Source organism: Saccostrea echinata, unplaced genomic scaffold (assembly GCF_033153115.1).
Source record: "Saccostrea echinata isolate AGI-Se365-2 ecotype Australia unplaced genomic scaffold, CSIRO_AGI_Sech_v1 ptg000027l, whole genome shotgun sequence".
Lineage (NCBI taxonomy): Eukaryota > Metazoa > Mollusca > Bivalvia > Ostreida > Ostreidae > Saccostrea > Saccostrea echinata.
Genome location: NW_026889776.1, coordinates 8,619,942 through 8,646,546, shown reverse-complemented (window position 1 = coordinate 8,646,546; position 26,605 = coordinate 8,619,942). Strand labels below are relative to the sequence as shown.

General features: G+C 33.5%; 1 protein-coding gene across 1 annotated transcript in view; it reads right to left on the bottom strand.

Moving 5' to 3' along the window:
- Window positions 1-26,605, bottom strand: part of LOC133193162 (protogenin-like) — a 69,787-nt gene that overhangs the window by 39,340 nt on the left and 3,842 nt on the right. The window contains exons 2-5 of the mRNA XM_061329132.1: window positions 18,008-18,325; window positions 8,359-8,512; window positions 6,484-6,662; window positions 333-461 (exon numbers count right to left, since the gene is read on the bottom strand). Of these exons, the coding sequence (XP_061185116.1) occupies window positions 333-461; window positions 6,484-6,662; window positions 8,359-8,512; window positions 18,008-18,325 (780 nt within the window). The remainder of the gene's footprint in view (window positions 1-332; window positions 462-6,483; window positions 6,663-8,358; window positions 8,513-18,007; window positions 18,326-26,605) is intronic.

The following is a 26,605-nucleotide window of genomic DNA, read 5'->3' as shown; positions in this document are numbered from 1 at the left end:
CAAATTATACTTCTGCCATAACTTTTCTACTCCTTTTTGCTTAATTTTGAAAGTCTTAACTGAGGCTCTTAAATTTTTGATTATTATCAATTGTTATCATTTTAAAAAGTTAATTCTATCTGTAATAAATTTATAAAACTTGAAATAGCTAGTGTTTTCATTTCACATTGATGATAATAATAGCCGTAGTTCAGAAATCCCCTTACCTGTGTTGAATATATTTTTAATCAGGGGTACCACTATAAACCAAGTTGGCTGGTAATTTTGACATTTGAATTCTAGAAGAGTTCTATTTCCTATTACAATTTTTAACCACCTTAATGGATACTCACTGACTTTCTGCCATGATATAGTAGGCGTCGGATTGCCATCTGCTTGGCACTCCAATATGGCTGAGCTTCCCACTGTTGAATTTACTTTTTCATTTACATACACTATCTTTGGAGCTCTAGATTTTTTTGCTGAAAAAAAAATTGAAGAATGAATTCAAGATTAATGGGAATCAAATTACAGAATGTACTCCTGGGATTTAAAATTTCAAACATTTAAAGAAAAAATCACCCCACTCCCTTTTTACAAATGTTTTACATTAACATTGGTTTAAAATCTTTTTTTCACGGAACCTTTAAATTTCCTGCTCTAAAGTTCATGAAAAAGGAGGTCAGGAGATGATGCAGCCCCTAAGTGTTTATGAATGTGACTCAGGGCATGATTGATTTGTCTTTTATAATCACCTGACAGAGCTAGTCCAAAAAATAAAACCAATGATACCAAACAATTTCAATTTTTCAGTGCCCCAAACAGTGTTTGCATAATTTTTTTTAAAAAATTCTGTTCAAAGAGAAGAAATAATTGAATTTTATGTTCATTAAAAGGATTGCATTGTTTCATACTCAATAAAAATTCAAGTAGTACAGTAAAACTTGTCTAATCTGGACACCACTGGTTCCAAAGGAAATGGCTGGATTAGACAATATTCCAGATTAGACGACATTTTAAAGAATTGAATTTACTGAAAGGGACTTTAATAAGGTTTACATCATATTAGACAAGATTTTGAACTACACAATTCCAGATAAGAAAAGTTTCACAGTAGTTGTCTAGCACTGGTGCAAACAGAAAAAAATAGATTTCAGAAAGCACTATTTATAATAACTTATCTCTCTTTTGTAAAGCCCATGAGATAAAGACTAAATTCATCTATATAATTATTAAACCAGAGAATTAAAAAAAATATATTTCTTTAATTTTACAAAAGTAGGTTATTTATATTGGTTTCTGTGTTTCACTATATATTACATTCAGTTCACTATTTTAAAAAAAAACTTAATCTGTGTTGTATATCATTTTCTTAAATCAAGCCCTATGAAATAATGCCAATAAGTATTTATTGATCGAACACTAGAGATGATGAAATTAAAGTTCTGGATTATTATCTATTTGACACCTTAACATACAAGTGTCAATCAGATTTTACTAGCTAGTATAATTAATGATCATCCTCACTACATAATAGACATTTTTAAATTCCATTCTTAATTTTTAGATTTGCATGATCTTTGATTATCTAATCACACAGTACTGGTATCTGAAATTAGAAATCTGAACTCTACACAAATGAAATTCATGGAAACAATCAAATTAGCAAATGCTGGATTCATCAATTATTGATTTACCGTTGTATTCTAAATGATTTTGTTTTTTCAATAATTGCTTTGTGGTATTATACTTTGAATATGCAAGGGAATATGAATTAAATGCCCCGAAATATTTGTTTAATAATATCTGGGAGGTCTCTGTTCTGAACTTAATTGTTAATTCTATTTGGTCTGTATCAACAACATGTCATCAGTACTTTGTTATGTTGAGTGTTCTGTATAATAGGCATATCATTATTAAACAGTGTCAATAAAGGGGCTCAGCATCCAGCTAATGGCCACTGACCAATCAAAGAACACAAACATTACAGGGTTCGACACTAACGTTAGTCTTAGACTAATACATTTTAATTCGGACTAATAAAATTTGTGGTTAATTAGTCTGAACGGACCAATAAAAATTCCTGGAAAACAATATGAATAATTTACCAATGTCCGATTCTCCACTTTTAGTGGAAAACCCCGCATTTATTTTTAGCTTTCTAGCTTCTTGGTGGGTAGTTAGACGTTTTCGAATAAGTGCTTAATTTTCAGACTGATTGATATGAAGTAAAACATTTTAGTGATCATAATTTATATGACACGCAAAAGAACGAGGTCAGACATTTTGGATGTAATGTAAAGAGAAAAAGAACAAGATCGGGAATACGATCGTACTCGTTAAATGCGAGATTTCAACCAATCTGTGCTGTGGAATAAACCATTTCACATGAATGCTTTGTTTATTTCAAAAAATTGAAATGTTTATTTTTAAATCAATGTTACAAAACATTGATGTTTCTTTTTTTGACGGACTCATAAAATTGCATGCGGACTAGTAAAAGTAAAGAAACACTAGTCCGGCCGGACTAAAGCCTAAAAAAGTTAGTGTCGAACCCTGCATTACAGCAACCAATTCAAAAAACAGTAATATTCAGTACTACCTCCAAATTTTGTCTTTTACAGAACACAGTAGTCAAATTTCATCTATCAATTATTTTGAGAGCAGGGCTTGTGAGGGGAAACAATCCTGACACTTGGAAGGGAAAGGGCCCCAGGTAAGGGGAAACAATCCTGACACTTGGAAGGGAAGGGGCTCCAGGTAAGGGGAAACAATCCTGACACTTGGAAGGGAAGGGGCTCCAGGTAAGGGGAAACAATCCTGACACTTGGAAGGGAGGGGCTGGTAAGGGGAAACAATCCTGACACTTGGAAGGGAAGGAGCCTCAGGTAAGGGGAAACAATCCTGACACTTGGAAGGAAAGGGGCTCCAGGTAAGGGGAAACAATCCTGACACTTGGAAGGGAAGGGGCTCCAGGTAAGGGGAAACAATCCTGACACTTGGAAGGGAGGGGCTGGTAAGGGGAAACAATCCTGACACTTGGAAGGGAGGGGCTGGTAAGGGGAAACAATCCTGACACTTGGAAGGGAGGGGCTGGTAAGGGGAAACAATCCTGACACTTGGAAGGGAAGGAGCCTCAGGTAAGGGGAAACAATCCTGACACTTGGAAGGGAAGGGGCTCCAGGTAAGGGGAAACAATCCTGACACTTGGAAGGGAAGGGGCTCCAGGTAAGGGGAAACAATCCTGACACTTGGAAGGGAGGGGCTGGTAAGGGGAAACAATCCTGACACTTGGAAGGGAGGGGCTGGTAAGGGGAAACAATCCTGACACTTGGAAGGGAAGGGGCTCCAGGTAAGGGGAAACAATCCTGACACTTGGAAGGGAAGGGGCTCCAGGTAAGGGGAAACAATCCTGACACTTGGAAGGGAAGGGGCTCCAGGTAAGGGGAAACAATCCTGACACTTGGAAATCATCATTTGTATGTACCGGTACATGTAAAACACAAATGCAGTGGTTATGAACTTTATTCTTAATAACAATCTCACAGTATTAATTAAATATCTTCTGAATAATATTTTCTCGAACATCCGGTAATAGTTTTTTTTCTGTTTTGTGGGATGTCCTTTATAATATTTGGCTTGTTTCAGAGTTAATTCTCAATCTTAGGTGGTTTAGCATATTCTTTGTCCTACCTGTGTATGTTAATTCCATTTCAACTATTTTACACCTTACGGATTTAAATTCAGTCACTTTTTAAAATTATTTTGATGCATAGCGACATATGGTGGCGTCCTCTTTAATCTTGTACTGCGGACTAACACAGATTTGTGTGAAGTAATTATAATTAACTCCAGATTTCAAAACTTGTATACCCCTTAGCAATGAAAGCCACCAATTACATAAACTGTGAAATACTTATCAAAACAAATTGACCGTATTTGTAAAACGCGAGGTCTAGTCTATCGTTAAATAATGGTAAATAAAATAAGGAAATTTAAACAAAATTACATTTTTCTTGATGATTTAAATATGTTAAAATGTAAAATTTTATACACCTTAAGCTAGGATAACATACATCTCTGCAACCCTCCCCCACCCACCCATCCATTACTAAAATATAAAAAACAACTCTAAATTTTCTCAAAAATACATGTATGTAATTTCCCCATCCATCTTTACGCTGATCTGTGCAATCAGTTTGCGCTGTTTTGAACAATTTAGTCATGTACATCTATGCTATCTTTCTTAAATCTCTGTTTCAGATCCCGGTGGAATGTATCAACATTCCTGTAGTTGTGATAAACATTTTTAAAATTGTTTCCTTAATGCCAGTGATCATTGTATCTACAACACAAATTTATATATACTCCGTCTTTCCGCCTGTTTCAAAACAACATTGCCCCTTTCATAATCAATATGATGATTTTGTCTTTGACGAATAAGCCATTTTTAAAATTCAGATTTGGATGAGTATTAAATGAGACATCCTGGGATGTGAGTCTAAATAAATGTGTGTTTTATTGACCATTGCATGTATATGCCACATGTTTTGTGGGAAAAAATCATGAATAAATCACATTGTTATGATAACTTTAAATTAGATCTGAACTACATGTATTAGATTTATAAAGAATATTGCTTCCTATATCTGATTTATACCTGTGCATAATAAAAAAAAATTGAGATCAAATTTTCCGTTTTCCGTTCCGTTTTCCGTTCCACATTTTAGCAACACCCTTTTAATATGTATTAAAATATTGAAAATATATTTTTCTATCTGAGATGATGCCTACAGTTCTTACCATTCACCCGTCGATCAATTGAGTAGGTGGAAATAACTTAATAAATCTATACAATTACACAATATATCCATTTTCAGAAAAACAGAGGAAATTCGGATTAAAAGTTGGCAATGTTTTTACAGTGAGTGTTTTTAAACATGTGTTATGACTGTAGCTTTGCTAAATGAGTTGAATTGATGAAAATTACAGACAATCTGACAATTTTACTCTGTGTTTTTCAAAGATAATTAAATATAAAAGCATTGTTCACCATTTGGGAAAAATACTGCCAAATTGGGAAAAATTAAACTCATTTTCAATTGGGAATGGGGCTGAATTTCGGCCCCTGAGAAGGTACTGATAAATCCCTGAAAGATTGACTTTTTTAAAGGGGGGGATTATAAATTCTTATGTTCGATAAATATTGATTTTATTTATTTGTCATTTTAATAACACATTCCAGGAGGGAAAAAAATCTCAATTATATACAACTTAAAAACAAATGAAAGAAAAAAGAGAAAAAAAAAAACACCAGCATGATATAAAATGTTTTAATTTGTAGAACCAACAAAAATTCTATTGTTGGAAGCATTCACAGATATAAGTCAAAGTTACTGATAAAATCTTTGATTTTTGGAGACTTTATCATTTGCAGCGATGACTTAGATTTTCCTCCGAAATAATTTGTAATACCCGCATGGCCACATAGTACATCAACCAAACACGGGTAACGTCAATATCTAGGTGGAAAGTGTATAAGATATTTATGATTTGGGAGCATTAAATTTTTGTTTTCAAATTCTTAAATTAAAATCCCAAGCATGTAATTCAGTATATTGACAAGTATAAAATAATAAAATGAAGGTAAATTTGATATGGAAGTGATTTTTGGGAACGTAACTGCCGTGTACACTTTCAATAAAAATTGGACCTAAGGAAAATAAAGATAGTTTAAGGATTTTTATTTTCTTTAATTTTACTACTAGTTAAGTTTAAACTGCATATTCTAAAAAAATAATTGCTAATACATTTGCATCATTGTGTTTACCAGTCATAACAATTAAAAATGACGTCATCGATACATAGTTCTAAACGTGCAGGCTGCGAGAAGTTTGAGGACGATTTTAGGGTATGAACAAATTTAGGGTATACAACGATATAATACATTAAGAAAAAGTTAGGTCAAGGTCAAAAAATTTTGATGCAGTTGAATAGCTCTTATCAATATGTATCAGCATATGAAGTTCGATGAAAATATCTTGGAATATTTTTTTTTTTTTGGAAACTGAGCTAAACATAAAGCATGACAGAAGGACAGATGGCAAGACGGAAGGACAGAAAGACCCAAGGAGGGAAGACAAACTATATGCCCGGCCATTTTATTATGGATAGCTATACAGTAAAACTGGATGTTGTGTAATCCAAAATCTTGCTTGATGCGATGTCAACTTTAAGTCCCTTTCAATAAATTTATTTGTTTAAATTGTTGTCAATCTGTAATGTTGTCTAATCTGGCCAAGCAGCCAATATCTTCACTGAGGATACTGTAGACGTACTTTTTTCCGCGTGGTATTAATTAAAGCTATGTACACAGTCACAAGTTTTCCGTGGAAATTTGTCACAGCATACTTTCTGTTATTACACTGAGGACATTTATATATCAGTTTTATTACACTGGAGATAGATTTACTTGTTTCTATGTTGTTTTCTTAAGATAGTTACCTTCGAGTAATGTTTCATTGCGGACAGTGAGTTCTGCCTCTCTGCTGTGTCTAAACACTGCTAGATGTAGGTCTTCCACTTTTTCACCCAGTGTGATTAACACTGAGCAGGAATAAGGCCCCTCATCAGATACCTGTACACCGTGTATCTGTAGGACTCCAGTAGGCAGCTCTGTGTACCTATCAAAAATTAACAATTAATTAAGTACTGGCTTTGATTAATGTCATCCAACAATACTAAATATCAAATCCAATTCATAGCCAGGTAGTTATATATATTCATTACAATTCACACAAATGGAAAACATTACAAATTTTCTCTAAGATTGATTAAGAAAGTTAATAAATTTGATAGTTGTATACAAAATGATTCTCTAGATGCATTTACAAAATAGATCATTTTGTGGTGAGGCAAATTAAAATTAAACACGGAGATAATAAATCATGAACCAGTTGAAATAAAGAATTTTCCCAAGCTTTTAAGAAGATTTTTAAAGATTTTTTCCAAATGAATGTATTCCTATATGTAAAACTTTAATTGCCCATTGTGGCCCCACGCTACCCCCAGGGGTCATGATTTGAACAAACTTGATTCTACACTACCTGTTCAAGCACAGTGGTTCTTGAGAAGATTTTTAAATGATGCCATTAATTTTTCATAAATTCATAATTATCTCCCTTTGGATGATGATGTGGCCCTTCATTTGAACAAACTTGAATTCTCTTTACCCAAGGATACTTTGTGGCAATTTTGGTTGAAATTGGCCCAGTGGTTCTTGAGAAGAAGATGAAAATGTGAAAGTTTACAACAACGACAACAACAACAACGATGACAGACAAAAGACAAATTTTGATCAGAAAAGCTCACTTGAGTCTTTGGCTCAGGTGAGCTAGATAGGGGTGGGGAGAAAAGTGTAAAATTCTACTTAGTATGTTAATTATATTATACCTGTTATCTGAGGGAAGTTGTTTTCTATTCTTATAATCCCTTCACAACAGAGTTGCGGAGGGGATATAAATTTAGTAACGCACTATGTGTGTGTGAGTTAGTTTTTCCTTGTGACAGTGTGCGAAATGGAAGTGACGTAATTTGCACCAGGATCAAATGTTGTCTTGATTTTCATATATGTATATTTTTAATTTATTCATCTTTTGTGTGATCTCATATTCCCATCACAGAAATAAAATTGAACAAGGGGATAATAAAATATGACATAGGCAAGAGCAAAGCAAGGCAAGAGTTGTAGTTAAACAATAATAGATACAAAGTATGGCACTTGCATTCTGTTATAACTTGGAAAAGATTCATAATAAACACTCAGATCAAATAAATTTACACTGATTAATAAATCAAACTGTAGCAGCAGTCCACATACCTCATGACATGGAACATATTAAACCTCAACATGCTCATTGACAGTATTCAAAACCTATAGTGTCAAACTTTTTATTTACTTCGTTAGTATTATTAAAGTATTCTCCAAGGAAAATACAGAAAGTAAAATTGTGTTTCCTTTTGGAAAAAAAACAATTATCTTCTTGCAATATCGTTAGAGAGGATATAGTAAAGCTCTTTGTGTGTGTGTGTGTGTGTGTGTGTGTGTGTGTATAACGGTATAAGTAAGAAATAATTCATATCTGGATCGATATGCTCTTTTGTGAGGGGATGCTCAGCTTTGCAGTGCCCTTGTTCCATGTGCATGATGTGTATTTAGTATGTTAATTATATAATACCTGTAGCTTGAGGGAAGGTGTCTTCTATTCTTATTCCATATGTTTTCATATATAGTATATCAATTATCTCATACCTGTTGTTTGCAGGAAGTTGTCTTCTATTCTTATTCCATATGTATTAAGTATATTAATTAAATCATACCTGTTGTTTGCGGGAAGTTGTCTTCTATTCTTATTCCATATATATTTCCTGACCTGGATGGGCAGTTTGGCTTTCAGTTGACACTCAAATCTAGCCACACCCCCTGGATCTACCACCTGGTTCTTGGGAACTTTGATAAATGACTTTGAAATTCCTATTAACAAACAAGGAAACAATTGAGCTCTTCAAAAAAAAAAACAAGTCTGCACACAATCAAGTCCTATGAAAAAAAAATCTACTCACAATCAATTCAAGTCCTACCAAAAAAATACCCCAAATCAATTCAAGTCCTATGAAAATCAAGTTTTAAGTCCTACAAATAAACCTGCCAACAATCAATTCAGGTCCTACAAAAATTGCCCACAATCAATTCAAGTCCTAAAAAATAAAAATCTGTTTACAATCAATTTAAGTCTTAAAAAATATCAAAATATGCCCAAAATTGATTCAAGTCCTAAACAAATGATCTGCCCATAATTAATTCAAGTCATATCAAAAATAATCTCTGCCCATAATCAATTCAAGTCATATCAAAACTAATCTCTGTCCATAATCAATTCAAGTCCTACAAAAAAAACCCCAAAATCTGCCCATAATCAATTTAAGTCCTACAAAAAACATGAGGCCCTTGGGCCACAAGGTTCACCTGTATTACTATGGCCCTTAATTCTGTTCTTTATCAGTAGATTTTCCCTATGAAGTCCTATAAAACCCCAAAAATATGCCCAAAATCAATTCTAGTCCTGCAAAAAATATGCCCACAATCAATTTAAGTCATACAAAAAACCCCCAAAATTTGCCCATAATCTTTTCAAGTCCTACAAAAAAAAATCTGTGAGTCAATTCATATCAACAATTCTCAAGCAATTCATTAAATTTATTGCTGGGAGATTACTTTGCTGGGTGTAAAATTTACTGAATATTTTTTGCATCTACAATCTTTAAAGTTAAATTAAAAGTAATATTATATCAAACTATTATTTTTTATAATATTTTGTTGCCAAAATTTATTCACTAAAACAAGCTAAAATTGTCATCCCAGTGGAGTGGGATGTAACTCTTTTGTCTCTATATGCTGTTTTTAAATATACCGTTTTCGACTGATAGGTCCTACATAAAAAGAGAGAAGGCTTGCAACTCTTTTCTCGTCGTCTGCCTCACCTCACTTCAACTTCGCCTGATTATTTAAATCTAAAGCATAAGAACACCAGTGATTTTTCTACATTTTTTAAAAGAGGCCTGGGCCTTTACAATTGGGAAAAATCATTGACATTTGTGTCAAATTGGGAAAAATCAATAAGATTGTAATTTAACCTTACATCCTTTATTCAATTTATTTGCTACAAAATATCAAATTAGACACGGTTCTAAACTTTTAACCTTTTTTTAACCCTTTGTTTTAATCTGTGAAAATTGTCATTAATTGTGACCAACCTATATTTCCTTTTTTTGTTTTAATTGCCATAATGGTAGACATAAGAGAAAATCCTTCTCGTAATAGCCATTGAAGATAGAATAATCTGACATGATTTATGACAAATCATTTATTTTTCAAACTAATTATTAAAGCTTTCTAGTTACCCTAGCTATTCATATTGCTGCAATTTCTCTGTAATACTAGTTTTTTTCTAAAAATCTGCCGGGTGTAGAAACAGTTTGATTTTCGTGAAATCAGGGATGCTTGTTGTAGAACTATTAGTACTTGGATTTACAAGTAAAGCTATGTTTCGCCGGTTCACAAGCATCTTACACTTTCTTATGATGTATTTACACACAAGTTTGACATGACCCATGTGTTTTTCTAGGTCTTGTAAATGCACGAGGTAATCTGCTGTTCCTTACTATTATTTTAAGAGTTTGAATGACTGAGAACAAAAGCGTTCCACTGTACATAAGTCATACATAAAAAATTCAATATAACAAAGACAACAATGGTTTTGTTTTGGGAAAAAAAACAACAGAAATTGGGAAAAAATCGGTAAATTTTGAGAGGGGAAAGGGCCGATATTCGGATCTAAATTGGGTGTAGAAAAATCACTGAACACATGGAATATGCATACGTCAATAAACTTGTTACTCATTCTTCTTTCTTTTCATATTTCCATTTAATTTTTATGTGCCCCCGATTTGTAAATATTTCGATTAAATCAACCGCATCTAGGGTAAGTTTATTTGATGTCCACTAGCTGGGACGGAAGTGCAATAGATCTAACAGTAGATCTAACTCTAACTTTACAAATGTTCTGCATTAAATAAAAATTCCAAGCTATGTGATAAAAATATGGAGAAATTTGGTTGTCTAGGTCGTATGTTTAATGTTAATCTTCATCCATTAGAATCTGCTAGTTAGAGTTATCTTGTTATACACAGAACTTACCGTTACATGTAATATGAAGAGAAAATTCGGGATTTTTCCCCTCTTGCATTTAATGTTCCGAATGACATTACACTTAATGATGACGCCCGAAAATACCAGACACTTCCGTCCCAGCTAGTTCACATCAAGTTGATCAACAAAATTTACTCTAGATGCCGTTGATTTAATCAAAATATTTACAAATCGGGGGCACATAAAAATTAAATGGAAATATGAAAAGGAAGAAGAATGTGTAACAAATTTATTGATGTATGCATATTCCATGTTATTATGCTTTAGATAAATAATCAGGCGAAGTTTAAGCGAGGTGAGGCAGACGACGAGGAAAGAGTTGCAAGCCTTCTGAGGCTTCTCTCTTTTTATGTATCAGTCGAAAACGGTATACATGTATTTAAAAACAGCATATAGAGACAAAAGAGTTACATTATTGATAATATATAGTGCATATTAGAACATAAAAACAGGGAAAAGGTGACTCGACCCCAGATTTAAAAAAAAAAAGGAAAAAGGGGGGGGGGTCCATACCCCAAGTGCCTGTGGAAAATTCATATAAATATCTATATTAATATGAAAAATCATTCAAATATGTTAATTTTTGAAAATTGACTTGGAGGTAGGCGATTAAATTCAATGTACATGTAGGTCAGAGTTTCCTTCATTTCACTCTTCATGGAAAAAAGACTAAATCTTGTTTATGAAAATATTACCCACATCACGCTCATCTGTATGTCTAAAGATATTCGGTATGATATAACTGAGCCCTTTAAATTGTAAGGTTATCTATTAGTTAGATGTTTGTTATTTTAAAAACAAAACAAAACACACAGTTGTATGAATAATCTGAGAGGATTTATTCACACAATTCCATAAAGTCAAAAAATCTTCTGTCAGATCAGACAAGTGTTTGTGGAGACTGACTTGTCAAAATCAAATACTTAGAGTTGTGTATCTTAGTAAAGTCTACTTGTGTAACAGGTCTTATTTATATCAGACCAAATCTGCAGGAGGCATATAGCATTTTGAAAAATTGTTTAGAGACGGACAGATAGACAGAGGATGGTCACCTTACTAATGCGTAAGCTTTTCTGGTCTCTGATGACCAGTAGAGCTTAAAAAACAGATTGTGTCTCCATGATGTGACTGACTTTAAAAAAACCTGAATAATACATTTTTCCTTGGGGGGGGGGGGGGGGGGGGGGCAGAAACATTTCTTTTATTAATTATATTTTTATCAGATTTGATTCCCTCTGTATAATGTCAGTTTCAATTCTTAGATGGGTCAAGTAGCATTTGTTTTTTCAGACCAGAAAACCTGGCATCACCCATGTAAAGAAATAATTATACATAAATGTTTGATAGCATAATTGAGCCCATAAGTAGATATTATAAATTTGATTTACTTAATCTCAATGACAACATAATAAAAGGAGTGGAATAATTGTTTGATATAACCTATACTTTATTACTCTGTTTTCTCTGTGTTGTCATATATTGCAGCCACTCAATTATATGCCTTGATTTTAATGCACTTATTTTTAAATAATGATTCACTCAGGAATAAAATGCAACATGTACCCTTCAACTGCATTGCAAATTTGGAAAATTTACATTCACCTGCCCTTGATTGAAAATTTAAGGTTGATAAATATGCATGAAAAGTGGAGCTTGTAAGAATGGATCTAAAATTAAAGGTATTAGATTTATTTATATAGAAAAAAATATCTCTCTCTCTCAGGCTTGTATGGCACCTGAGAATTTACAAAATATTAAAAAACAAAATTAAAAATCAATCGTTAGCATGAACACGTAGGTACAGATGATCATAAATCAAATCCTGACAGTTTTACGTGTTCAAACACAATTTCCTCCATGTAGATGAAATAAGGCCAGGAATGAGACTCATGATAAATGAGCAGACTGTAACAAAAGTTTTTTTTAGCTACTCAAGATAGTGAATGTAATCACAATTCTTTTTTGCTTCTCTGTGTAATTTTTAGCTCTACTGGTCAGAGACCAGAAGAGTTTATGCGATAGTAAGGTGTCCGTCGTCCGTCCATCTGTCTGTCTGTCTGTAAACAATTTTTTAAAATGCTACTCCTCCTACAGTTTTGGTCTGATTTCAATATTACTTGGCACACAAGTAGACTACACTAAGATACATAATTCTGTGTAACAGTTTTTAATTTCGATGAACGGTGTTGCCATGGTTACTAAAAATAGAAATTTCTGTGAAATACATTCAAAATGCTACTCCTCCTACAGTTTTGGTCTGATTTCAATATAACTTGGCACAAAAGTAGACTACACTAAGATACATAATTCTGTGTATCGGTTTTTGATTTCGGTGAATGGTGTTGTGATGGTTTCTAAAAAAAATTTCTGTGAAATACATTCAAAATGCTACTCCTCCTACAGTTTTGGTCTGATTTCAGTATAACTTGGCACAAAAGTAGACTACACTAAGATACATAATTCTGTGTATCAGTTTTTAATTTCGGTGAATGGTATGTGTTGTGATGGTTTCTAAAAAAAATTTCTGTGAAATACATTCAAAATGCTACTCCTCCTACAGTTTTGGCCTGATTTCAATATAACTTGGCACACAAGTAGACTACACTAAGATACATTACTCTGTTTATCGGTTTTTGATTTCGGTGAATGTTGTTGCCATGGTTACTAAAAATCGAAATTTCTGTGAAATACATTCAAAATGCTACTCCTCCTACAGTTTTGGTCTGATTTCAGTATAACTTGGCACAAAAGTAGACTACACTAAGATACATAATTCTGTGTATCGGTTTTTGATTTCGGTGAATGGTGTTGTGATGGTTTCTAAAAAAAATTTCTGGGAAATTCATTCAAAATGCTACTCCTCCTCAGGGTTCGACACTAACGTTAGTCCGTTAGTCTCAGACTAATGCATTTTCTTTCGGACTAATAAAATATGTGGCAAATTAGTCCGAACGGACCAATAAAAACTGAAAAACAATATGAATAAATTACCGATGTCCGATTCTCGACAACTTTTACTGGAAAACCCCGCGTGTATTTTTTAGATTTCTAGCTTTGGCGGGTAGTTACGCAAAAGCCAGGTCAATTCAGCGCTTAATTTTTCCGACTGATCGATATGAAGTATAAAGTGTTAGCGATCATGATTTAGTATGACACTTTTAAGTAAGATGTTGGACGTTCTGCATGTAATGTAAAGACAAAAAAAAAAAAAAACGAGATCGGGAAAACGATCGTCATTGCTGATTGCGAGATTTCAATGAATCTGTGGTATAATATATTTCACGTAAATACTTTGTTTATTTCAAAAAATAATATATACATTTGTGGTATCTCTCTATTATATAAACATGCAGAGAGCAAATATCTTCATACCTGTATGAAGTTTTTCGAAGGTCATAGGTCATTACGTGACCTAATCACACAGCGCAGTAATATCTACATAAAAAGACTTACTCCACTTAGCAATATAGCATGTTTTTCATGCATAAAAATGTACAAAATACGCAAGTAAAATAATAATCATTTTATTTACAATGTAAACGAGTATTTGTTACAGTTCTTGATCGATTTTACATAGAGAATAGAAAACTACGTGTTATAAGTTTCATGTCTGAGCTGCATAGTCTCAACGTTTACCCTTATTTTTCTCGCAGACCTCTGAATGCTTTAATTTTTTCATTAAACTTTACTCACAATAAATTTGAAAATCTGTTGAAAATATCAATGTAATGCAATCACGCCACAAACAGCTGATAAACACTGCACTTTGGAAGTTCGGTAGGCACACCTCCATCATCGAGATTGTTGTGATGTTGTCTTAACAATGTAAGCTGTCGCCAGTGTCTCCATGTCAACATCATATGCCTTACTGAATTCGTAGATTTTATGTTTTTGATCAAATTTTGTACTTGATTTTAAGCTGTCTGGTCCGGACAAGTGTCTCCATCCATCCCTTTCCGACCGAAATTCCTCCAACTTTTTATTATCAAACATCGGACGTGCTTCTTGTGGTTTTTAACATCGAATATGGGTTCTCATGAATACAAAAATTCCCAGTCACCAATATGCTAACTATAATTGATCACAAGTAGCCTTTCACAGAATATTCTCTTCAAAACAGAATCCTTTGCCAGATGAATTTGAAGCGTAACCGCTTTTCAAGCCGATTTACACCTACCGTAATTTGTCAAAATCTACGATGGACAGTTAGTGCAATATTTATATTCGATTACATTCGATTGTCCGTCTCAAATGTATATATAAGTAATAAATAACAAGTTTAAAAACTTCAATGGGAATTGAAGTGGGTCGGTACGTGATCAAATCTTCTGAGAAGGCCTTCGGCCTTCACAGGATTTGATCACGTGACCGACCCACTTCAATTAAGAAATAAATAACAAGTTTAAAAACTTCAATGGGAATTGAAGTGGGTCGGTCACGTGATCAAATCCTGTGAAGGCCGAAGGCCTTCTCAGAAGATTTGATCACGTACCGACCCACTTCAATTCCCATTGAAGTTTTTAAACTTGTTATTTATTACTTATATATACATTTGAGACGGACAATCGAATGTAATCGAATATAAATATTGCACTAACTGTCCATCGTAGATTTTGACAAATTACGGTAGGTGTAAATCGGCTTGAAAAGCGGTTACGCTTCAAATTCATCTGGCAAAGGATTCTGTTTTGAAGAGAATATTCTGTGAAAGGCTACTTGTGATCAATTATAGTTAGCATATTGGTGACTGGGAATTTTTGTATTCATGAGAACCCATATTCGATGTTAAAAACCACAAGAAACACGTCCGATGTTTGATAATAAAAAGTTGGAGGAATTTCGGTCGGAAAGGGATGGATGGAGACACTTGTCCGGACCAGACAGCTTAAAATCAAGTACAAAATTTGATCAAAAACATAAAATCTACGATTTCAGTAAGGCATATGATGTTGACATGGAGACACTGGCGACAGCTTACATTGTTAAGACAACATCACAACAATCTCGATGATGGAGGTGTGCCTACCGAACTTCCAAAGTGCAGTGTTTATCAGCTGTTTGTGGCGTGATTGCATTACATTGATATTTTCAACAGATTTTCAAATTTATTGTGAGTAAAGTTTAATGAAAAAATTAAAGCATTCAGAGGTCTGCGAGAAAAATAAGGGTAAACGTTGAGACTATGCAGCTCAGACATGAAACTTATAACACGTAGTTTTCTATTCTCTATGTAAAATCGATCAAGAACTGTAACAAATACTCGTTTACATTGTAAATAAAATGATTATTATTTTACTTGCGTATTTTGTACATTTTTATGCATGAAAAACATGCTATATTGCTAAGTGGAGTAAGTCTTTTTATGTAGATATTACTGCGCTGTGTGATTAGGTCACGTAATGACCTATGACCTTCGAAAAACTTCATACAGGTATGAAGATATTTGCTCTCTGCATGTTTATATAATAGAGAGATACCACAAATGTATATATTTCCCATTGAAGTTTTTAAACTTGTTATTTATTTCTTAAATACGTATATTAATTGTCACGTTAAATTATTGTTAAAAACATTGATGTTTCTTTTTTTTTGACGGACTAATAAAATCGCGTGCGGACTACTAAATGTAATGAAGCACTTGTCCGGCTGGACTAAAGCCTGAAAAAGTTAGTGTCGAACCCTGCTCCTCCTACAGTTTTGGCCTGATTTCAATATAACTTGGCACACAAGTAGATTACACTGAGATACATAATTCTGTATATCATTTTTTTTATTTTTGTGAAGTGTTGCCATGGTTACAAAAAATTGAATTTCTTTGATTGACTTTCAAAACATTATTTTGCCTACAGTTTGGTCTGATTTTAATATAACATGGCATGAAAGTAGACTACACTGAGATACATAATCGTCTTAATTGTTTTTTTTTTTTTTAATTTTGATGAATAATGCTGCCATGGTAACTAAAATCGACATTTCTCTAAAATTCTTTTAAATGGCTACTCCTTTTACAGTTTTAGTCTGATTGCAATTCATCTTGCCACAAAAAGAGAGTAAAACAAGGATTACTATTTATTTATTGCTGTTGCAAAGTTTCAAGTCCAAGTGCTACTTTTCTCTTCCTTAATTGTTATAAGTACAAACCAGTAGAGCTACAGTCTCGACAGAGACTTCCGGTTTACTGAGTGTGTTGTTTTAATTTGAGGGAGGCAAAGACAATCAACATCATACAAAACAGGAGTTTAGAAATCATGTGGTGAATTATAATATTCAACAGGTCACAATTTGGTCAAAATCACCGGGCTACTTATACAGAGAACAAATGTTCTAATTTCATAGCTTTTAAACCTGATGTGCACTTGTTTTTTTTTTTTTGTTATTGATCTCAATTTGACACAAATTTACATAAACAAATATACATCTAATACATCCATTATCAATAAATGTGGAAAAACAGACAAACATATAATGACTACATGTATTTATGATTCTACTACGGTTATTGCAAAGATCAAAGAAATGCTGCGGCCATCATCAACAAATTTTCAATAATTTTAAATTGGTTTTGACTGCTCTTACCAGGAAAAGAATCGAGGCCTCTTTTGATTGTGATGCAAATTAGTGGGAAAAAAAGTTTACTTCAAATTTGGATTACTTTGTACTTTTTCCAATGAGTGAAGTGCAAATGAATGAGAAGTAGCATTCAATTGTGACATAATAAGGCATTTATGTTGACATCTACTTCTCTGTTTCTCTATATAAGGAGTTTAAGAATTCACCAGAGCAGAATAGAAAACATTCCCTTATCGCCAAATTTTTTGGAGAATATACCCCTCAGTCTTGAAACATTGTTGGCAAATAAAATCTCTTGACTGTCGGGGTATATTCTCCAACAATTCCTCCTCCACGCGATTTATTTCTCAAATAATCAATAAACCAGAAGTCTCTGACAAAACTGCAGCTCTACTGGTTTGTACTCATAACAAAGGAGGTGAAATTTTAAGTTGCACTTGGACTTGAAACTTTGCAACAGCGATAAATAGAATAATGATCCTAGGTTAAGTCTCTTTTTGAGGCAAGATTTAATGCAAACAGACTAAAACTGTAGGAGGAGTAGCCTTTTGAAAGAGTTTTACAGACATGTCTATCTTTAGTAACCAGGGCAACACATATTTCTATAAATAAATGGTCCAATGATATTCAGATGTGGAGATTAGCCAGCCCTGTCAGTTTGCAATACACACAAACACACATTATACTAACGTATTATCTTTATCTTTACGCTCCTTCCAATCACTGTTCCCATGGGAACGGTCATGTGACACTCATAGAGTCCTTCATCATCCCAGCCCCGTCTTTTCTTCTTTTTAGTACTTGGGATGTATAAAGACCCATTCTGGCTCACTGTCACTCTTTGGTCTGATGTCACAATCTTACCATCCTTGAACCATGAGTACTTAACCCCTGATTCAGTCCACCAAGTCATAGAATCTGTGCAGTTCAGTAACAGAGGAGAATTCTGAAGGACTTCAACAACTTTAGGGGTATTCTTTATCACTTCATAACTTGGTATGCTTGAGGCTGAAAGAGAATTTACAATATATTTGATAATTAAGAGATCAACAAAAGATGAACAAATTGATATAGTTCTGAATTAGAAAAGCTGACATTGGAGTCTTTGGTTCAGATGATCTGAAAACTGCCTATGTCCTTTCTTCACAATTTACAAGATTTTGAAACAAATGTTTTATATGTATGCCCTGCTTTGAAACAAACAATTTTTATGCATAATTTTTTCAAACCATTTGAAGAGAAAAACGTTGATGTTGTTACTCAAGTAATACCAAAGAAACCCTTAACTGTCAAGAAACCCATATATTGAAGCAAATAAGAATATTTATATTGAAGTCAGCCCTAAGAATGACTTGTTAGTCAATAACAGACATATTTAATTGGCAGAAACTGTCATACCCAGTAAATCCAATGATGTTTCAAATGCCTCTGCAAGTCAAAATCGATGTTGCAAATTTGAAGAAGAAAAAAAAAACAGCATATTTTCTTTTTAAGCCACAAATAAAACAAGAGGCCCATGGGCCACATCGCTCACCTGAGCACATTGGCTAGGCAAAAGCACAAAAGCACAAATCAGTTCAGTATTGAAAGGGTTACCGGGGGAGGGGGGGGGGGGGGAGGGGGGATACCTGATGATGCTTCCATGTCAATATAACAAATGGCTTTGTTGTACTTGAGTAAATTTTGAAAAATTTTTCCCATATAATCCTTTGTAAAAATTTGATCCCCCATTGTGGCTCCTCCCTATCCCAGAGGTCAATATTTGAAAATTTGAATCTACACTACCTGAGGATGCTTCCATTTCAATATGACTAAACATAGCTTTTCTGTTCTTGAGAAGAAATATTTTTTCTGCATGTTCTTATGTAAAACTTTCAATCCCCCATTGGGCCCCACCCTACCCCAGGGGTCATCATTTGAACGAATTTGAATTTACACTATCTGAGGATGCTTCCATATCAAAATGACTAAACATGATTTTCAGTTCTTGAGAAGAGGATATTTCCTATATGTTCCTATGTAAAATTTTCGACCCCCCATTGTGGCCCATCCCTATCCCCGGGGGGTCATCATTTTAACAAACTTGAATTTACACTACCTGAGGATGCTTCCATATCAAAATGACTAATCATGGCTTTACAGTTCTTCATCAGAAGATATTTACCTATATATTTCTATTTAAGACTTTGATCCTCCATTGTGGCCCCGCCCTACCCCAGGGGGTCATGATTTGAACAATCTTGAATTTACACAACCTGAGGATACTTCCAAATAAATATGATCAATCAGGGCTTTGCTGTTCCTGAGAAGAAGATTTTTAAAATTTTTCCTATATATTTCTATGTAAAACTTTGATCCTCCATTGTGGCCCCGCCCTACACCAAGGGGTCATGATTTGAACAAATTTGAATTTTTACAACCTGAGGATGCTTCCACATAAATATGACCAATCAAGGCTTTGCTGTTCCTGAGAAGAAGATTTTTTAAAGATTTTTCCTATATATTTCTATGTAAAACTTTGATCCTCCATTGTGGCCCCGCCCTACCCTCGGGGGTCATGATTTGAACAAATTTGAATTTTTACTATCTGAGGATGCTTCCATATAAATATGACTAATCAGGGCTTTGCTGTTCTTGAGAAGAAGATTTTTTAAAGATTTTTCCTATACATTTCTATGTAAAACTTTGATCCTCCATTGTGGCCCTGCCCTACCCTCGGGGGTCATGATTTGAACAAACTTGAATCTTCACTACTTGAGGATGCTTCCATATGAATATGACTCATCATGGCTTTGCTGTTCTTGAGAAGAAGATTTTTAAAGGTTTTTCCTATTTATTTCTATGTAAAACTTTGATCCTCAATTGTGGCCCCGCCCTACCCCCGGGTGTCATGATTTGAACAAACTTGAATCTACACTACCTGAGGATGCTTTCATATAAATATGACCAATTAGGGCTTTGCTGTTCTTGAGAAGAAGATTTTTAAAGATTTTTCCTATATATTTCTATGTAAAACTTTGATCCTCCATTGTGGCCCCGCCCTACCCCCGGGGGTCATGATTTGAACAAATTTGAATTTTTACTACCTGAGCATGCTTCTATATAAATATGACTCATCATGGCTTTGCTGTTCTTGAGAAGAAGATTTTTAAAGGTTTTTCCTATATATTTCTATGTAAAACTTTGATCCTCCATTGTGGCCCCACCCTACCCCCGGGGGTCATGATTTGAACAAACTTGAATCTACACTACCTGAGAATGCTTCCACATGAGTTTCATCTTCCCTGGCTCTGTTGTTCTTGACAAGAAGATTTTTAAAAGATGCTATTAATTTTTCACTAATTCTTTATTATCTCCCCTTGAAAGAGGGCATGGCCCTTCATTTGAAGAAACCTGAATCCCCTTCACCCAAGGATACTTTGTGGCAAGTTTGGTTGAAATCGGCTCAGTGGTTCTTGAGAAGAAGATGAAAATGTGAAAAGTTTACGACAACAACGACGCCGACGACGCCGACAGACAACGGACAAATTTTGATCAGAAAAGCTCACTTGAGCCTTTGGCTCAGGTGAGCTAAAAAGAAATATCTTTGTCAGTCTGCAATAAAGTTATAGTGCTCAGTGATTCTTCAGGTATGGGTCTTAGCAATAATTAGAATGCCAACAGCAAGCTAGAATTACCATCAGTCGGTCCACAGTACTCATTTCTATAGAGCTTTTAGTATTAAATGTTCCTTAATTATTGACACATTTTCTTTTCTTCTTTTTCAGTAACTAGGACAAGGTCACAAGATAGACTTAATGTGTGCATGACCCTGAGTCCCAATGTCTTACTGGGCATAATTCGGCAATGCAAGCTAGCCTAATAATGGGGTAATTCAGCTCAACTTTGGGCTTAGGGAATGTGAGAAAGCACACAAAGTCTAAATTTTTGGGATAACAACGACCATTTATAAAAGTAATAAGTAATTTCCAAAAATATAAAAACACAAAAATGCAAGTCCAGATCCTTAGACTAAAATTTATTTGAAGTTGGCCTAAACAGAGTGGCCAAAAAGAAAAAAACAGACCTCTCTGATATATCATAAGACTGTAGCTCTGCTGGTTTGTTTGCCTTTAAAGTGGCAATTAATTTTTACTGGACTTGAAACACTTTTAAATTTTATACATTTAGATAATTGCATACATATATTTATCCAACTTCTAATGAAATCAAAACCAAAACTGTAGACGGAGGTAGCATTTTGGGAGAATTTTACAATTTTTCTATTTCAAGTTAGAACGTTTGACTGCTTCACCATATGAGAAAAAAAGAACAATTTAAATATACAAAGCATATAAAAATAATTATTGTTACATCTTTAAAATGGTTTCCTCTATGAATCTACACTAAAAAGAAAGTCTAATATTTCCAATGTTTTACTGAGTGGTCCAAAAAATCAATGTTGGACAAGTGAGAGAGATGTTGGTCCTGTTGATGATATATTAGACCAGTATTACGTCACACGATAGGAGGGATCAGCTATTTCGGATTTCCAAGGTTTTGGCATGAGCATCACTGAAGAGACATAATTTGTCGAAATGTGCATCTGGTGCATCAAAATTGGTCATATATAATTTACATTATGACCCCTGGGTCAAGGCCTCTGCTGGTGGACTGTTAGTCCCCGAGGGTCTCTACAGCCCAGCTAGCTAAGTACTAGCTAAGTAGCTTGAAAATATGGATATGTATTTAATTGCTGTGGTAAAATTTAGAAATTTATTTCAAAATTAAGGATTATCTCCCTCTTGCATAGCTCTGATCCTTCGACCTATTCAGCTCCAGTCTTTGGCATTCTTTTTTCAGCTCTTCAAAGTCTTTTTTATTTAAATATTTCAGATTTCCAACGTTTTGGCATGAGCATCATTGAAGAGACATAATTTGTCGAAATGCACACCTGGTGCATCAAATTTGGTACCATATATGATTTACACTATTCTTATTTGCTTTTGTTGGTGCTCAAAAGTTATGGAATTGACCAAGTTAAATCCACAGTGTGGATATAACCAAAATTTTTACATCAACTTGTAACATCAAACAAACATGGAAGGCAGTGCAAAATATGTCAAAATAAGAAGTAAAAGGTATATAGTACAATCTCTGTTATCCTTGGACTTTCAGTAAGGCGTGGCATTCGTGACGCTACATAATTAGTGTCTCTCAAATGGTGACCTAGATTCTCATTGGTTGCTAGCTCATCAATATTCATTACCTAGGACAAACAAGTACATTGTAGAATGATGTCAGTTCGAATTACATGTGTATCTTATATTATTCCATACAAGTTGAGAAAAGAAAACACAAAATTGTGGAGTGTTGATCATTTCTTTCCGCTTGTTGTCTAGTTCGCAAACATAAGCATGAGTTAGAGTTTATATTTCAATGACATAAATAATTACTGTAAATCACATTTTATTCACGAGAACTTTTACTTTCGCGTAATTACGCGAGACTGTCTGCTCCCGAAAATTTCATTCTAGTGTATATTTGTATAAGTAAGGATTATATACAAGAAAAACCATAGCTTGCGAAATATTTATCTCGCCAAAAAATACCAAAAAGCTATCTCGTGAAAATAAGGTGTCGCACAAACATAGTGATTTACAGTATATATATAGGTTAAAATTTTTATTATTTTTTTTGGTCGCAAATGGCAACTAATAGTTCCTCACATGGGAGCACTTGCCCTGGAACATATTAGGATCCTGCATAGCAGGTGTAAACTTGGATGGTGAACAGAATATTTCCAATACGTAGGTTGCAAAGAAGTCAGGCCTGTAGCAACGCTTTTTAAAATAGAGGGGGAGCTTAAAAATGACAAGAGAGGGAGATTTCCTAAACTGCCTCAAGTCCAACTTAAATCGCTTAATTTAGCATCTGTTTAGAGGGGATCTATAGCTACCAACACTATACGAAATACCCTGGAAGTTAAAATTTTAATATCTCTACAGTAAAATTATTACGAAGTTAAAATTCTTTATGACTTTTCAAGAGGAGTTACCGTAGTGTATGTAATGATTTCCAATGACTTTCTGTAAGTCGAGTCATATTAAAAGGTTATAGAAAAGACTAAGTGGCTTTGAATTGAAAATGGTGAATGTTGATAACTTTCATCACACATACAAAAAAAACTGTTTCTAAATTTCAATGTATTTATCTAAAGATCTAGTCACACATATGTGCCCTATGCATACTGCATACACATACATTCCCCCTCCCCCCGGTCCCATCACTATTTTAACAAAATGCTAGAATGTGGTCTGATCGTCATTTTTTTAAATTTGATTTGAAATTCTGTCAAATTACATAGCACGACAAACTGAATTGAAATTTACACAGCTTTTCATTCACATGTGAAATATACATGGGATAGAAATTTGGGCAAATGTCAGCGAGTGTTAAGCAGGGAACCAATGACAGCATTTCATACGGTAAAGAGGTGGGGCTTAATAGTCATCTCATTGTTTGTCAACAACAATCATAAGTTGCTGGTGTTATTAATTACTTTAAACTAGGGATGTCAAAATATTTATTTTTTCTAGTCGAATATTCGATTGCATTATTCGAACGATAGTCGAATATATTCGAAACTTTTTCAGAAACTAAAATTTCATTTCAAACTTCACTGGTACATGACATATTTAACCCCAAATCCCCTTTTTTAAAATTCATTAAAAAGTTACATCAAATGTTATACAGATGTTCACATGGACCTTAAAATGTGGATAGCATGTTTATATTTACTAGATATAGACCGCTAATTTCTCCAAAATGTATGATTTCCCCGTCAATCATGTTCATAAATCGGTCTGTAAAGTTGTTTTTTAGGAAGAGTAAAAAAATGACAGTATGATATATTTTTTAAAGCTTATTGAAATGAGGGGGGGAGGGGCACACATTGTGTCTGTGATAATGTTAAATATTTGAATATACTTTTGTACCAACTTTCAAAATGTCTTTAAAATATGTAAAAGAATATTAATTTGATAATAATTATTGTAGTGTCCTAACATGTAACGGCTATAATGGGTACATGATATGAGATCAAGTCCAATAAGTAATTTTACAAAGAAAGCGCAGTAAAGCGAGATAATTTTATTACAAAAACAACACATTAATTGACAAATAATAAAATAATAAAAATTAGTTACAATTTGAAAAAAAAACATTGAATTTACACTATATTCATAATTCATTATATCCATGTATAATAAATTATATATATCAAATTTGCAATACATGTTTACCTTTAATTATGTTCAGGGGAGTTTTAATTACAAAAATTATCTTGGGGAAATAAAAATATCAGATGAATTTCATTTCAATCGTAAATACTTATAAAAACTAATGACACTACAATTTTGTGATCTTAAAAATTTGTTATAATAGATGTACTTATCATTAATATTTTTAATTTCTATGGTACACAAAGTCAATTTGCTATATCTGTAAACTCGTTATATCCAAGTTCATTATAACCATAAAATTTTACAAGAAATTTATTGTTACAAATTTTCTGGGGATCCTGAAAAACTTTGTTATATCCAGGCTTCGACACTAACTTTTTTAGGCTTTAGTCCAGCCGGACTAGTGCTTCTTTACTTTTACTAGTCCGCATGCAATTTTATGAGTCCGTCAAAAAAAGGAAACATCAATGTTTTGTAACATTAATTTAAAAATAAACATTTCAATATACGTTTTTTTTTTTTTATACTTTTATTAAATAAACAAAGCATTTACTTGAAAGGGTTTATTCCACAGCACGGATTCGTTGAAATCTCGTGATCAACGAGTACGATCGTATTCCCGATCTCGTTCTTTTTCCCTTACATTACATCCAAAATGTCTGACATCTTTCTTTTATGTGTCATATAAATTATGATCGCTAAAACGTTTTACTTAATATCAATCAGTCGAAAAATTAAGCGCTCACTCGAAATTGTCTAACAACCCGCCAAGAAACTAGAAAGCTAAAAATAAATGCGGGGTTTTCCAGTAAAAGTTGTGTAGAATCGGACATTGGTAAAATATTCACATTGTTTTCCAGGAATTTTTATTGGTCCGTTCGGACTAATTAGCCACAGCTTTTATTAGTCCGAATAAAAATGTATTAGTCTGAGACTAACGGACTAACGTTAGTGTCGAACCCTGTATATCCATTAATTCGTTATATCTGTGTTTGTACTAAACAAGTTTGACTGTACTCCCTTGTGTTCCCAGATGGACTTGCTGCTATAATTTATCACTATAGTTGTGTTTACCAACTTGATTGTTGCTTTTACCAACTTCTTAAGAGATTGTGCAATACTGAGACATCATATAATTCACAGTGTAAAAAATGTGCCTTGTTGATTTCATATAAACCTTTATTCTATTATTAGAACATTATTTTTAAAAAACAAAAATATCTAAATTTAAATACTTTTCAAAATTCAGAATCATATATCGAATACATTTATGATGTAGCACATTTTCGGTGAAGATTGTGGTAGATATAGTAAACATTTAAAATGTTCCTATCTCAGTTGTATAAATTTATTTCCTTAATCTTAAAAAAAAAATTCTTCATATTAACCACTCACCCACTGTCATCAACCAATTCATAATTCTTCTATGAGTTTTAATTAAGTTTTTCACACAAATAATTCCCAAACAAGTGTAAAACTTTATTTTCTAAATATGGGTCATAAGAATGTACCATGTTAACTGTATGTGGTGTAACTCCATTTACCAGTATAACCAACAATTCACTTCCCAGTGATCTTTTTTTTTTTTTAAATATCTGTTGAAGAAGGCTTTCCCCTGAGCCAATTTCAAAAGGCTAGAGAGTTTTGATATGTAGAATAAAATTCTTTTTACAAAACCTTCCCAGAAAAGTTTCTATAACAGGTGTAATATGTCTTCCTCTCTGGTTCCAGCCTGACTCCACTCCTATAACGAGTAGGAGTCTTGACTTAAGATGACATGACGTACATGTTCAATTATTATTATGTCCTTTAAATCATGTTATTTCTCTGAAGAACAAAATAATACAAGGTAAAGCAATTGTTCCTTGAGTCCTTGACATGATTTGAAAATAACAAGAATCTTGCATCACTGCTAAGCAGTTTTCTCTAGCTCTCATTGTTAGCCATTAAAGTTCCAACTCCATCCATCATTGCATGGTTAGTCACAGATTTTTTAAAATCTATAAAACACTTTTACAGCAAAAACATCAGATACTGTAGCTTTATTTTCTCCTGAACTTTAAAT